Source organism: Seriola dumerili, unplaced genomic scaffold (genome assembly GCF_002260705.1).
Source record: "Seriola dumerili isolate Sdu_G_001 unplaced genomic scaffold, Sdu_1.0 BDQW01000044.1, whole genome shotgun sequence".
Classification (NCBI taxonomy): domain Eukaryota; kingdom Metazoa; phylum Chordata; class Actinopteri; order Carangiformes; family Carangidae; genus Seriola; species Seriola dumerili.
In genome coordinates this window covers 5448628-5463965 of record NW_019174299.1, presented here as the reverse complement: position 1 = coordinate 5463965, position 15338 = coordinate 5448628, and the positions used below count along the sequence as shown (strand labels likewise).

Genomic DNA, 15338 nt, shown 5'->3' with positions numbered 1-15338 from the left:
TGTTAAATAATAAGCAGTCATTTATGCAATATCAAGATGGATGAACCTGCTGTGGGTTTCTATTCGCAGCACATATTAACCCCACACTCTCTGTGCAATGTATATAGTTTTCTCTGCTTTATGTGCAAGAATATTACCTGGCCCCAGATTTGGTGTGGAGTAAATTGATTAAACACACAATTGTACAACATATAATGACATAAGGAAGGTTATAAAACTAAACAAACTGATATTGGGGGGGCTTAAACTTATGTTGTAAGGTGTAAAGGCCCTTAAGTCAGTTGAGATTGTGATTTAGTGTTAAATATTCCTAAACATATTCTCAATTAAATTAGCTCAAATCAGCTGACACCCAGTAAACTTGGAGCTTTTGAGGGCCCTGTAGTTCTGGGACCTTCAGATAGTTGCCTGCTTTGCCTGTTTGTAATCCAGCCTTGCCTGCAGCGGCAAATATCGTCTCCTTTATTGCTGCTCAAAAACTAAAACCCACCTTTCATTTCCTGTGAGCCCAATGCTGTGTGTTTTAATTCAATCAAATGTGTCATCCGCTGTTACTTGACATGTTAAACAAATGTTTTACTTGTTCATGTTGATGCATCTTTCTCAGCATTTTGCGTCGCTGTCGCGCCACCACGAATACAGTAGGCGGGCTCTTTGTCACGATAGGTCGTTGCTATGATACGCCCAAGACTGACAGCGCTCCGGCTTCCGGTTCATTCCGCCGTGCGCAGAAGTTGCTAGTCACAGGAGCCACAATGGCGTTTGTAGTCTCCTTCAGATAGGGCTGTGGATGATATTAAATCCACTAGCATCGCCCTAAATATAGGCCAGGTTGATTCCCAGAGCCATTGATAATAAACTGGAACATCTACTGCACACGAAAATATTATGATTTCTAATCAATATTGAATTTATAGGGGATAAAACTTACATTAAAGGGAACATGTAAACAGTACCAACCGGGTCAAGTTTTCATTTTGTTCGAGCGTCTTTTAATGAAGGCACTTGCTTGTTTCTGAATGCAAAGACCGTAATTCTATGGAATAAAAACACCTTTACTTAACTTGGCACCGGACAAGGACAGCTTTCACAAAGGGACTTTTTTCTTTTTTACGAGTCAGCTCGCTAGCTGCCGAGCATTAGCTAGCGGTGCTAGCTAAATTGAGACGGAGACGACACCACAATGCTCCGATGTTTGGTTGGGATCCTTTTCATTCACTGACCAATTCAAAGTACAAACTTTACAGCACTGGAAAACAACGGTGGCATTTTTCTGTTTTGACGAACTATGCTGGCGATCTCAATGGAATGAACTGGCGTTGAGGACTGGACGTGAGCGGCCTGGTGTGTTTATTTTGTGTATTTTCTTGCTCTGTTTCTGCTTAGTAACACATTTGTTTTGGCATTTGGAGTAGCTGTTGTTCTCTTGTGAATGAATTGCCTGGACTATCGAGGCCCAGTCGCAGGAGTGGTACCGACGCCGGCGTGAGGGATGCCTGGGTCGGACCGACACCATGGGACCAAGAGGAAGCCGGAATCTAGCATCAGCGGTGTGGCACACCAGACCCAGGCCCCGACTCATACCTCTGCGGGAGACATGACGAGCAAAGACGGCAAGGTGCAGTTAAAATCTTCAATGTCCTCTTCCTCTTCAAAACGCAAACGGCATAAATCAACCAAACATAATCGGGGATCCTTGGCGGCACCGGGACCCGAAGATTTTACCCTCGGCGATACGGCGCCTCCTGGTGTCAACACGGTGAAGCCTCTGGTTGAGTACGATGATATCAGCTCCGACTCGGACACTTTCTCGGACCCACCGTCCTCCAGGCCTTCTGAGCGGGGGATCGGGGACCGACTGGAGCCCTCACCAGACTACGATAGGGACGATATCGGAAGAGAAGGTGGCAGTAGAGAGAACAGGGGGCACAGACACTCCCGGAAAAAGTCCAAGGACCCTAATAAAATTACAGAATCTGGGAATGGGGAACGTGGGTACAAGAAAAAGAGCAGCAAAGACCGTGAGAAAGGGAGTTCCGGAAAGAGCAAGGAGAAGGCTGCCTCATCAGGCTCTTCATCCAAACGCCAGGTCCAGCCAGAAGGTGACTCTAAACGCGGGGAGCTGATGCTCTCTTCCCAGGTACAGCCTGCAACCAGTGTAGGTAGCACTACTTCCTCCACATCCTCATCTCGCAGCAAGGAGAGCAGCCGCTCAGGGAAGTCTCGCAAAGACCGGCAGCAGCGGAGAGAAGGCCGAGGGGAGGGCAGCCGGACCTCCTCCCAGAGGAGCCGGGCAGACAGGAGCCATCGCAAATCCTCCAAGAGCCACAAGTCGAGCCCTAAGGGCAAGTCTTCAAGTAGGGGTAGCCCTCGCAGGAAGGGCACCACCTCTGCTCTTTCGCCCAGTCCCAGAAGAGGGGCTGGCAGTGAGAGTCCACCGGGCAGTGGGTATGGGCAGCAGGGAGATGACAGCTACTCCAGGAGGAGGGTAGCTCAGCAAAGCCCCAGCCCTTATGGAGATATGTCTCGCCGCAGCAGACAGAGATCAGACAGCCCCTATGGCAGCAGGCACCGGTCTTCCAGCTATGAGAGGGACAGCAGCCCCTATTCAAGGAGACGCTCCATGAGTCCTTATGGTACCCGCAGGTCCTCCAGCACCAGCCCCATGTCTCGGTGAGTATATGCTGTAGGGCGTTCTTAAAACCTTGAAAATCCATTGGGTAATATGTTCTGAGAATTTAGTTAGCTTTCACCCACACTCATACACTCACCTAAACAGGGGAAGTGTCGAATATCAGAGGCCACGTTGAGTGTTTCAGAGAAAAGAAGACCAATTTACCAAGAAAGCCATATCTGCTAATGTTTTTGCAAAGTCCTGACACATTGGGCTGTTAAAACTCGCAGTGCAGGTTGCTTGTGTTTGTTTAAGTGAGGCAGACCTGTTGAACATGCAGACCCCTTCTCCCTCCATTAAACTATCTGCTGTTAAAAAGGGAATCTGCAAGAGTCAGCATGTACCTGTATGTTCTCCACAAGAGTCAGCATGTACCTGTATGTTCTCCATGTGGAAATTTTGACAAATGGGTCGGAGGGAGAACGTGAGAAAATGTGAGGATGGAGGCACCTTCAAATCAACCCAAGTGATGGCTATTTTATATCTGCAGTACAGAATGTCAGTTAACCATGGACTCTGGTTACACCGGAGGTTAGGACAAAGCATCCCTTATCTATGCCTTTCATTTTGTACCGTAGATGTAAGCCACTTTTCTCTCAAAAAGAAAATTCAAGGCAGCTGTAAAAAAACAAACAAAAAAAAAACAACCTGACACCTGGTGGTTATAATAAGATGTGTTAGAATGCCATGTCTAATACCATGTTCATATTTCCCCACATCATACAAAGCCTCTTGATTGTCTGTTTATTGAGATTTTTCCTTGTATGCATTATGAGGACAGTGGCCTATGTCTGTGTCCAAAATGGAGTCAAAGCAAATGTAAACCAGGAAATTAGTCAAAGAACCAACTGTAACACTTCAGTTAATTGTAAAGTTTAAGATCCAATCTGTCTTTCAGTTTTAAGAGCAACAGTTGTTTCACTGTTAGCTAAAATATAACTATATTAACTTCTGTTACTTCTGCAAATTAAAAGGCCCGCATGTTTTGGTTTTCATGATGATGTGATCAATAACCATTTTATTTTGTGATGGAAGAGGTTGTTTCTATGCCCTCTGTTCCTTTTTTAATCATTTTCAGAAAGCAAGCAACATGTTTTATCATATTTTCTGACTTCAGGAAGATGAAGTAGAATTTATTTTATAGGAAAAATCTGTTTATGGAGTTGTTCCTGACAATTTAAAAAAATGTGTTTCTTTTATTTAGACGCTCAGGCCGCTCCAGGAGTCGCTCCCCTCTGCACTACTCTTCTTCCCGTCGCTCCTCCTCTCGTTCCCGTAATAAGAGGCACACGACCTCTAGTGGAGCAGGGGCCAGTTCCCACAGCAGCCGGCCAGCTAGCCGCTCCCCTCCCTCCTCCCGCCTGCCGCTTAACTCCAGCCTAGGAGCAGAGCTGAGCCGTAGGAAGAAGGAACGCCAAGCTGCTGAGGCAGCTGCTCGTGCCAGTGGTGGTGCTTCCCCTCCTCCGTCAGCACGTAAATCTGCAGGCTCCTCCTCACGGCCCCCTAAAGCTGAGGCTCCACAGCCAGAAAGAGACTCGACGACAGCAGCAGAACCCCAGCCGCCGCCACCACCCGCACAGCTACCCCAGGACGTTCCCATTGGTGAAGATCAAGTTACTGCGCCTTTTCACTCTTCTTCCGCCTCCTCTCCTGCACCTCCTCCCCCTCAGCCCTCTCCTCCTGTGCCACCTGGATCAGCCACGCAGATTCCACCACCACCACCTCAGGCAGAAACAAATATTCAGCCTCCAACACCCTCAACCACATCCCAGGCCAAATCTCCAGCTCTCGGTCCCACACGAAGCCCCATCCGCCAGACCCCACTCCACAAGACGTCAACTCTGCCCCCCCTGCCTTTGCCACCTGTACTGCTGGGAAACACTCAGGACAGGTGAGGACCCCCAACAGTGACACACATACAGAATGACCCACAGTGCACACTAAATTAGGGCCACTTTTGCTAGCAAACAGTACAGGTGCATACATCATAAGACACGACACAAATAAACTCAAATCTTTGATGGTTAACAACCTGTCCACCCATCTTTGACTGCGGCACATAAGGTCCTATTAACTTTCCTGCAACTACACACTTGGCAGCTACAGTTCTGACCTGCCACACTTGAGATTTAGTTCAAGTTGTCACACGAGAATCACGACAATGTATCAGACTTTTCAATAGAGTTTAATATTATCAGTTAATTTATATTCTGTGATTGGCACTAATTTCCCTTTGGACTTAGTGTCTTTCAACTCCCGTAAGGCAAAGCTCTACATTACTTAAGAGAGAGTAAAACCCCTTTTCCACTGGTCAAAAAACCCATTAAGACCTGCTAACATCAGGCTTTCGTCTGCAATGTGAAAGGGTACAATCGGCATTCGCTCCAGGTCAAATGACTCTGCTGTAGTCGCGGGTTAAACCAGAAACATCACAGCTACACTCTGCTTGGGGAAGAAAGAGTGAGTGCAGCCCTGAAATAAGTTTCAAAAACACACGATCACAGATTGAAGTGTCTCACACGGAGGCTCTGACACTTACAGAAGCACCAATCTGGGGATGAGATGTGAGGGATCCATTTTACCAGTTTGCACGGCAGCTAGCAGCTCACTCTTTTCCCCCTGTCTGCGTCTATGTGTGCATGAGTGTACTCTGTATCTACATTCGACGATGTTGCTCTCTGCAGTTGTGTGTCTGTGTCCTTTCAGTCCAAACAGAAATGTAAACTCATTTGGCAGCGTGAAAGGAGTCAATCTCCTTTTTTAAGCAAGTTTACCCGCATTTGCTTATATGTGCAGGTAGGGCTGCACAAAGTAATTGATATATAATCGAAATAGCAGGAGCAGGACCTGCAATTTTTTTAATAAAAGTTAAAATATGTCACAGCACTGTTGTGCATTGTTAGCATCATAAGCCTTGTGGTGCTACAGAGAAATCATATTCTTCAGACTTAAGGGAAGCGGTGTGTTTGTAAAAATTTTCAGTAAAATTGAAAATGCAAAAACGACCATTCCAACTAAAATCGTGACTAGTATCGCAATATCTGCCAGAATAATCACAATATGATTTTGCATATCATGCAGCCCTACCTGCAGGGTATCAAAGACATCTGATAACTTAGAATCCAGTTTAGAGAAGTCAGGTGTTTGAGCAAGGTAGGCGACTCAGCTAGCCTGTCTATTGCATTGATTATAGATTATCACGTGCACAAAGCTCCTATCATTATACTTGCATGGTTTTCCCTGCTCAGTTGTATTACATAAAACGGTGAGCTAAGTGATAATGTGGAGATCTGGGACACGTAATCAAAGAGTGCACCTCTCCAAGTACATATCTGATTTCTGCTTCTCGTCTTTCTCTTTAAACTATTACACTTTTATCTAACACTCTTTTGTATTTTGCACCATCAGTCCAAAGAAATCCACCCCTCCTCAGAGGCCATCTAGGAAAGAGAAGGAAGTTCGCAGCCGGCCATCACTCATTGACCTTCCATTACCACCCACCCTAGCCGGAAGCGAATCCTCACCCCCACAGTCCCCAATCCGCCAGGCTCCTCCGCTACCCCAGCCAGCCCTTAAGAAGAGACCAAAGTCAGTTTCATTTATTACGCACACACTTTCTGTCTCCCTTTAGTTAATCCCACATCAATTCTAATCCGGTTTTCTTGTTGGTTGTTTCCAGGATTTGCTGCCCGCGATATGGTGAGCGCAAACACACCCAGAGTGACTGGGGCAAACGCTGTGTAGATAAATTCGATATCATTGGCATCATAGGGGAAGGAACCTATGGTCAAGTGTACAAGGCCAAGGACAAAGACACTGGTAAGAAGATATTATCTGGAATTTGGAAGTGGAATATTTTAAATTCAGAGATCAGATGATTAACATGACTCTTCTCTAAATGCCCAGGGGAGCTGGTGGCTCTGAAGAAAGTGCGTTTAGACAATGAAAAGGAAGGGTTCCCAATCACAGCCATCAGAGAGATCAAGATCCTGCGGCAGCTCAAACACCGCAGTGTTGTCAACATGAAGGAGATTGTCACCGACAAGCAGGATGCACTTGACTTTAAAAAGGACAAAGGTAAGAGGGTGAGAAACGATCTGTCAGGACTGGGTAATATGGAAAGATAATAGCCAGTCTGTGGTGGTGCTGCTGCTGTTGCCTGTCTGAAACTTTCAGGCATACTGTACCTCTGGCTATAATCTATCACACATTGGAAATGTTTTCCATCAGCTCTGACAGCACTGATTCGGTTGTAGCCAGAACTGCAGCATGTCTGAAAGAAGGGTCATCACGGTGTGGGTGTTCTTCCACTGCTGTTGAGCTCAAAGCTCAGGGCTGCAGTGACAATCACAGGATAAATGGTTACATTAAAATGGTTGAATAAAAAAAAGAACAGCATAAAATCACAGCAATAGTTGTTGGAGCCCAAACCATGATGTTGTCCAGAAGATGCTGAAACCAAAACACTTCTTAAAACTTAATGGACAATGTGCCCTGTTCATCACTACGCCATGTGTCACTGCCCATTATTTAGTTACCATTGTTGGTTTGACAGTAGACATTTTGGGGCGGTTGCATTTTGTTTTCAACTTCTACATGAAATAAAATTGAGTGTTTTATAGATTTGGTTTTATTTTGTTTTATTAAGTCATTTAAAGTTCAAACTATCAAACCTGAACTTAATTAAATTGAATTTGAGTTTGTATTTGAGAATGTTTATCTGTTTGAAAATATGAATTGAATATTGAATATTCTGATAGAGATGCACACCGTACCCTAATAGTTACATTGAATTGCGGTTTTTGACTGTAAAATAGTCACATGGTGGTTAATTTACCACAACTGAAAAAATCTAGGTCTGTTTTATCCTTTTTTTTTTTTCTTTTTTTTTAACAAACACAGCTAATGTGAACATGTTTTGCAGTGACAGAAAGTATTTATGATGATAGTAGTGGAACCCTTCAGCCTCACAGAGAAAAGCAGGAAAGATGTGGAGATTTCTGTTTATCTTACTCTTAATTGCATATACCAACATACAAAAACATACCAACATACAAGTAAAAACCAGGAGTAATGTGATTATTGCAGTTGGTTTCGGTGGCAGATAAAATCACTGTTTGCAGTGCTTCAGGAGTTTTCTGCTTCATGTGACTTGGTGATAATTTACCCTTAAATTCTAACTTTCTCAATACGTCGTCCCTCTGTCTCAGGAGCTTTTTACCTGGTGTTTGAGTACATGGACCACGACCTGATGGGCCTGCTGGAGTCGGGCCTGGTCCAGTTCTCCCATGAGCACATCCGCAGCTTCATGCGCCAGCTGATGGAGGGCTTGGACTACTGCCATAAGAACAACTTCCTACACAGAGACATCAAATGCTCCAACATACTGCTCAACAACAGGTAAGTAACACGGACACCAGGAGCAAGATGGCGTAATGGACTATCATGAGGAGAGTGTGTTGTGGTGTGTTTGCTGTGGCAAATGCAGCTGTTGCAGTTGAATTTTGAAATATCATTATTACCTACAGGTTGTTAAATCAACTTTTTATTTTTGTTTACTTCTCTGCCTCTAATCCACTCAACAACTTTGTGAAAATTCCTGCAGACAGTTGAAATGCAGCTGCAGTCTGTAAATACGGTAAACTCGAGACCTAAAGCAGGCGAACGCCAACGTTAATGATCGGACTGCAATTTTTTTGAGGTGCGTCAGCAGCAAAGCAAATTACAGTGCTGCTAATTTAATCGAGCGCTTCAAATAACAACAATGAAGGAGTACAGCAGGTTCTCACAGATGGTTGCTTAGTACAATTCTGCATCCAATCTGCAAATGTCACAGGATGCATGAGTGAACAGAGCTAAACGAGCTGCACAAGCTAAGATGCTAATAAGTAGAAGAAAAAAGGGTTTGCTGTTTTATGGAGCATTTAGAGCTACGCTGTACAACTAACCCTGAATAGATGCCTGGAGTTTGGACATTTGCACTATGTAACTGCTGAGTTTGGCCAGAAGCTTTATTGTTTTGGCTTTTACCTTCTCAAAGTGCCTTGTAAGATAAGATAGTCCTTTATTAGTCCCACATTGGGGAAATCTGCAGCAAAGTGGACAGTACAAAAAACTGCAAAATGTCAACATCAAATACAAAAAAACTTAAAAAAAAATAAATAAAAAGATAACAAAGATATTAAAAAAGACAATTAAAAAAGAGACAATAATAATAACATATGTACAAAGCAGATATTTAAATATACAACATGTATGACATTTTTCAGTCAGCTACAATATCACTAAACTGATTCTGGTATCAGATTTTAGTAACCTGGATCCAGACGATCGATATCCTCACTAATAGCAAGTTTTATAATTTTGTGTTGTCCAAATGCGAACTACTAAAATGTCTGGTTTGTGTCTTCTGTCTCAGAGTTAGATACAAGTTGTTGACAGCGGCTTGTTGCCTCATGCTTGCTGGTGTTGCTCCTAATCTCAGATTGTTGCTATCTGTGTTTCTTTGTTCAGAGGTCAGATCAAACTAGCTGACTTTGGTTTGGCCCGGCTTTACAATTCAGAGGAAAGGTAAGACGAGAGTGTTTGTCATCTCTGTACATACTTGTGAATGTATGCGGTATATGGAGGCCTCATCTGCTTGAGTCTGTTTAGTGAATATCAGACCTGGTTTTAAATGTATGATTAAAAGTGTTTATGATGATTGGAGCAGTAATTAAACCTCATCATGAGCTGGACTGCCCACTAGGTGGTGCTGTCTCTACATAAGAGACATCCTAGTTAGTTAAAGCTGAGATGTTTATGGGGAATAAATGCTGGGTGAATGAATGCTGACCCTCACTGCCCCCCTCTCTTTCCTTGTGCCCAGTCGGCCGTACACTAATAAAGTAATCACACTATGGTACCGCCCCCCCGAACTGCTGCTGGGGGAGGAGAGGTACTCTCCAGCCATCGATGTTTGGAGCTGTGGGTGAGTATGACACTCTAGCACACCTGTGTCCATTCACAGTTACTTTATTTATTCTTTTACCTATTAACTTTTTTTTATTCTATAATTTCTCCAATGTGGTGTAGACTTCATGACCTCTAGCATAAACTGTATGTAACATGTAATGTAAGTTCATATATATATATATATATACATGTAGATTTGAACTGTCTTGTCTGACTGGACTTGAAATGTTTTGTACGTCATATGCTCAGTATGAAGTGTACATTTTCTCACTACCTCCACCGGTTATCTGTCATTGCCCAGGTGCATTTTGGGAGAGCTCTTTAAAAAGAAGCCCATCTTCCAGGCCAACCAGGAACTTCTACAGCTGGAGCTCATCAGGTAAGCTGCTCTTCCCTGAACACAACATCCCAAGTAATAATTTCAATCACATCCCTATTTTTTAACCGCCGACCCCATACCTGTGTCCTCTCCTTCAGCCGTCTGTGTGGGAGTCCCTGTCCTGCAGCCTGGCCTGATGTCATCAAACTTCCCCTCTTCAACACCATGAAACCCAAAAAGCAGTACAGACGGCAACTACGGGAGGAATTTGCCTTGTACGTTGCCATGCTGCCCTTTCCCCCGAAAGTAGCTGTGATCACTCTGTTTTTGCATTTGAAAAATGTCCCCCCCCCTCCCTCTCTCTGCATAGTTTACCTACTCCTGCCCTGGACCTGCTGGACCGAATGCTGACCCTCGACCCTGCACGGCGCTGCACATCAGAGCAGGCTCTCCACAGTGACTTCCTTTGTGATGTGGAGCCCAGCAAGATGCCGCCGCCAGAGTTAGTAGCTCATGGCCTATGGCTTCACATTATCAGGATATAACATTCAATTAGAGCACATAGAAACAACATACTGACTTTTATTAATCTGTATAGTATTAGATATACATTAGATTTGAAGATGGTGAATAAATATTCTAAATGCACACTGTAGTCATTTAAAAAAAATGTTTGGCATGTCTGCCCCCTCCGTCCCCAGTCTCCCTCACCATCAGGACTGCCATGAGCTGTGGAGTAAGAAGAGACGGCGTGCACGCCAGAGTGGTGTACCCGAGGATGTGCCTGTGCCCAAAGTGCCCCGTAAAGACACGACAGGGACGTCTAGTGGAGAGAACAGTCGGCCCCAAAGCAGCCCGGCCGGAGCCCCGCCGCCCCCGCCGGGAAAACCACCCTCCGCAGCCAACTTAGAGAGTGAGTTGTCAGGTAACACATAACCTCTCACAAGTAGTGAGCCAGGAACACATATGGATGTAAGACACACTGGTATTAAATGTTTGTGCTTTTCCAATACAAGGCAAATGTGGAAAGTTTGCACATTTGTATAATATTAATGGAATGAGCAGCCAAGTAGGAAATGATATCCAGTCATATCAGTATTAGAGAGCAACAGTAGATGACAGGAAATGAAGGAAAGGGATGGAGAATGACCTGCAACACCTGGCCGGATTTGAACTGGGGATGTTGTGGTTCATGGTTGGCATCCTAACCCCAAAGCCACAGAGGCACCTCATCATTGCAGTGTTTTCTGATTGTCCTGTAATTACTATGCTTTCTTAGCAAAGCTGCATCATGTTGGCAAAGATGGGAGTGCAGTATACTGACATACAGTTGCACTGCTCAGAAGTGAGACATAATTTTGAATCATGTAGAGGAAATGTTGGTGGACCTTTTTGTTTGCACCGTATTGCTTTCTCATAGTTTGAATTCTGGCCGTGTGAATGTGTGTGTTCAGGCCTGGGAGCTGTTGCAGAGCAGCTGAACCAGACAGAGTTGGCAGTGCTGCTGAACCTCCTCCAGGGACAGACGGATCTCAGTCTACCCCAGGTAGCCCAGCTCCTCAACCTCTCCAACCCAGAGACTCTCAGCCAGTCGTTGTCTGCCCTCAGTGAGGCCTCTGACCACCAGGGGGCTCAAGAGGACCAGGCCCAGCCTGCTGCCAGGTCCCAGCCACCGGAGCCACCTCCTGAACCCCAGGAGCCGTCGCCGACGTCCGGGGAGCCGCCACTCAGCCAGGAAGACCAGGCCAACCTGCTGGCTCTCATTTTGGGTCACATCATCAAGCCTCAAACCGAAGAGCAAGGCGACGAGAGCAATGGCGTCCAATCAGAGGAGGCACTAACGCGCGGTTCGTCCGCCTCTACTACTGATCGCAAGGGCAAGTCTGGGTTTAGTCTTTAGAGGGTGGAAAACGGGGGAACCAGGGTCAGGTGGAAGTCACTGGGGACTGCAAGAATGAGGAGAACAGGGCAGAGAACAAACAGAAGCTGACTGAGCTTTGGCTCTAAAGATTCCTATATACTAATCACATGTTAGACTACCTGAAGAAATCAGCAGAATGAAAAAATTCACCAAATGAATTTGGCTATTAGACTTACCATGAGTCTCCCTCCCCCCCTCCTTTATCCCTGACATTCCTAAAAACACACGCTCACCATTGTCCCTTTCACCACCCGACATACTAAAACATGCAAAAGAAAAACCTGCAAAATGTCTGTCTAGTGTTTGTCTTCATGTGACCCTGGTAACCAGTCAAAAGGTTTGGTGCACATGGGCATCTCTTTCTTGTCTACTCAATAAACCAGAAGAAAGTGTAGTTTTTATTCATTTGAGTGAAAAGAAAGGTTCACACTGTATTGTTCCCTTCCACGTTTCTCTTCCTCCTTTCTCCCTCACAGTCTTTGTTTCTGTATCTGTCCCATTTTCCACATGTTTTTTCCTTCCTCACTTCATTCTCATTATAAAGCAGGTGTCATGGATTCGTCACAGTAAAAGATGTTGCTTTAAACAGTCTGTAATGTCAGCCTTTTTATGAAGAAAGTCTAATAAATTATCAAGTGAAAAATAAATGTTTTGAATCTTTTAGACCTCACCTGCATGTGTTTCTTTTAACTTTGGTTTTGTCACACATTTTCTTTTTGTTTGTTTTCAACTGTTCACTCTGACTCAGATATTAGATAAAAAAAAAAAAAATGTGATTAGCAAGTTGAATAAAACTGTTCACTCTGCTGCTGACACTGGAATGGTAACAGTCCTGTTTTCTTCTGGTTATTTATCCTGTCGAGGCCTCTGAAACCCTTGCAGCCTTGTTGGCCTGCTGTAGTAAAGGGGAAAAAAATACACTAACCTGGCTGAGCAAACTTGTCCTGCCCTTTACAATACTTAAATTCTCCTACATAAGTCACCCTTTCTGTTTATCCAGCTGTACATGCTCCTCCTAATGTTTTCTCCCACATTTTTCCTTTCATTTAAGGCAACTACCTCTTGGTTTAGTTTCGCATCAGTGCATTGAAAAAAAATGTTCCTGTATTTAATAAACACCACTTAGAATTAAACCGGTATTTTTTTCTATAATCAACACTGAGATTCACCGAGCCTGAACAGGGGCATGGTTCTATATTTTTCATAGGCCACATATAACGTTTTACCTTCTGAATATTTGTGGCATTTGTTGTGCAGCATCTACACAGTGACTGTAGGTTCATGAAAGTCAACTGGTGGCAGCAGTACTGACGGATATTTCATGTAAGCCCTTATAATTGCACTAAAATGTATTTCATGCACTTAGAGCGCCCTGCTCTCCCTCTTGTGGTGAAGGAGAGAATGTCAACATGGTGTAACTCCATGTCAGGCCCGTTTGATACAAATACATTTTTACTTTCCTTGATAATTGTCAGATGTAGAAACCGAACTAAGGTTCATGTAAAGACAGTCCACATGTTGACATGAAACATGATATGCCAGATATGCCTTGATGTCTAACATGTTGTCCTCTGTCCTGTTTGGCTCCTTCAGATGGCGCAGTGTCCAAAAAGAAACGGCTTGGCGCCAACCAGGTGCCTCCATCTTGTGAGCAGCGTCCACCCTCTCCACCCGGGCCACCTCCGCCTGCGCCTCACCTTCAGGCCGGTTCAGAAACCCAACCTAGCCAGGACATCAGCCCCGCCGTGGCGGCCGCGTTGCTCCAGCTCATCTCTCAGCAGGACTCGGAAGCTGGGGCCTCTCAGAGCAGCAAGGACCCCTCTCCGGCTGTGGACGCCAAGGCCCGGGGACAGCCCCCGCCGCCCTGGGTCGCAGACTCTCCGCCTAAACCTTCTGCTGCAGCTGAGGCCCCAGCGGGACTGGTGACTGCTGCTCCCACCACCGCAGCACAGTTCCCTAAGGACCAGGACCTCCGTTTTTCCCACGGAGCTGCCCGCTGACCCCAAGCCTCCCCCCAGGGTGAGATAGACCCAGGTATCGCCCAGGTATCATGGGATGGCTCCAGCAACCCTGGCCTAAAGGGAAAGGCAGAGGGAGTGAGCAGGTAGTGAAAGCTGAAACAAAGATTGTGAATGTGAATGTCTGAAAGAAAGAGATTAAGGGTCTTTTCAGTTTTGGTCGAGAACATGGCCGCCCTCTGAACAAGCTGTCATGTGTTGTGTTGGTGGGACTGGTTGGACCTGGGGTTGGTTCTGACCTATAACAGTCCAGTTAGGGACAGTCACCACCTCCGGTCCCTTGCTCTTTCCTCTCAACTGAAGGTCTTGACTTGAATGAAGTTTAGCTTCCAAATTGAGTGCCATTCAGGTGACACTCAACTTTGAAAGCAGCTGGTCTCCTTATTTCCCCCCCTTAACAAATGATTGTCGTGTCCACTGCAGTGCCCACTTTTAACAAGGTCATCAGTGTTTTGGGGAATCAAGTCATCGTCCGCTGCTCTGTGATGGAGCGGCGTCTGTGACAGATAAGCTGAAGCTGATATACTGTGTATGGGTAGATTTGAGGCTGTGAGCACACTGATAGGAACACTGGAGGACCTTGAGTTTCCCGCTGAACCTTACTTGCTGGCTAGCTCCCCTGCTTTCAGCTTGTGCCTCCTTTTGTGACCCCGCACCCCCCCCAGCGACCCCTGAATGATCTCGGACTGGTGGGGAAGTTTGGAAGTTTCTGCTTTGGATGGCACCTACAACAGTGTACATCTGCAGGACTGCATTTTTTTTTTTTTTATCTTACGCCAAGGCTGTTCCACAATATATTCCATCTGTCATCAACCCAGCTGATCTGCGCCGCGTTCTCAGCCCACCTAAAGACTTTCCGTCTTTTACATGCAGAAAACCCCTATGTTGTAACAAACCTAAGCCTGTAGTGCTCATGTTAATGTCAGAGATATGAATTAAACCACTACATTTTGATGGACTGCTCCATGAAACACAAGCTATCCTGCTAGTCGACGTATAAAGATAGAAACCTACATACACACTCAGAAACTGACTTTTACGGCTTTTTCCTGGTGGGCTCTGAAAGCCTCGTCTGCTCCTCGCCTCCCTGCAAACTTGTGCAGTAAAAGTTTTCTTTTTCTTTTTTTCTTTTTTTTTTTCTTTTTTTTGGTGCAGTTATTTTCTACATAAAGAAAATGATACACACTTAAAAAAAAAAAAAACGGTCCATGGTTCTGTTTCCATTTTTTGCTTTGGAAAACGAAGGGGAGGAGAAAATGGTTTCATGTCTGTAAAAAGGAAAAAAAATATTTTGTAATATGTGTTTTCTTGGTTCAGTTTATTAAAGGAAGTTATGCGACCAGTTGAATCGTCTCTCCTGGCGTCTCTGAATGGTTCTACAAAGCGGCCACTAGATGGCAGGCATTCACTCGTCCACACAGTGAGCTCTCTGCAGAGGCCTGATTGAAGTTG

The 15338-nt window shown here is 45.0% G+C and overlaps 1 protein-coding gene across 1 annotated transcript; it reads left to right on the top strand.

Moving 5' to 3' along the window:
• The first annotated feature begins 708 nt into the window (after positions 1-708).
• cdk12 (cyclin dependent kinase 12) lies at positions 709-15042 on the top strand. Its single transcript, XM_022739316.1, has 14 exons — positions 709-2673; positions 3879-4565; positions 6083-6262; positions 6354-6493; positions 6581-6751; positions 7885-8074; positions 9188-9244; positions 9543-9644; positions 9930-10007; positions 10106-10222; positions 10318-10449; positions 10649-10860; positions 11402-11824; positions 13462-15042. Exons 1-14 carry the CDS (start codon positions 1493-1495, stop codon positions 13866-13868), a joined length of 4077 nt encoding a protein of 1358 aa, XP_022595037.1. The 5' UTR covers positions 709-1492; the 3' UTR covers positions 13869-15042.
• Positions 15043-15338: the final 296 nt, after the last annotated feature.

What these genes read in the sequence shown, in the direction of transcription:
- cdk12 (XM_022739316.1), top strand. Translation starts at nt 1,493, where the DNA reads ATGCCTGGGTCGGACCGACACCATGGGACCAAGAGGAAGCCGGAATCT. An exon ending in ATCGATGTTTGGAGCTGTGG is followed by an intron (nt 9,645 to 9,929) that starts GTGAGTATGACA and finishes GTCATTGCCCAG; the next exon opens with GTGCATTTTGGGAGAGCTCT. An exon ending in CTACGGGAGGAATTTGCCTT is followed by an intron (nt 10,223 to 10,317) that starts GTACGTTGCCAT and finishes CTCTCTGCATAG; the next exon opens with TTTACCTACTCCTGCCCTGG.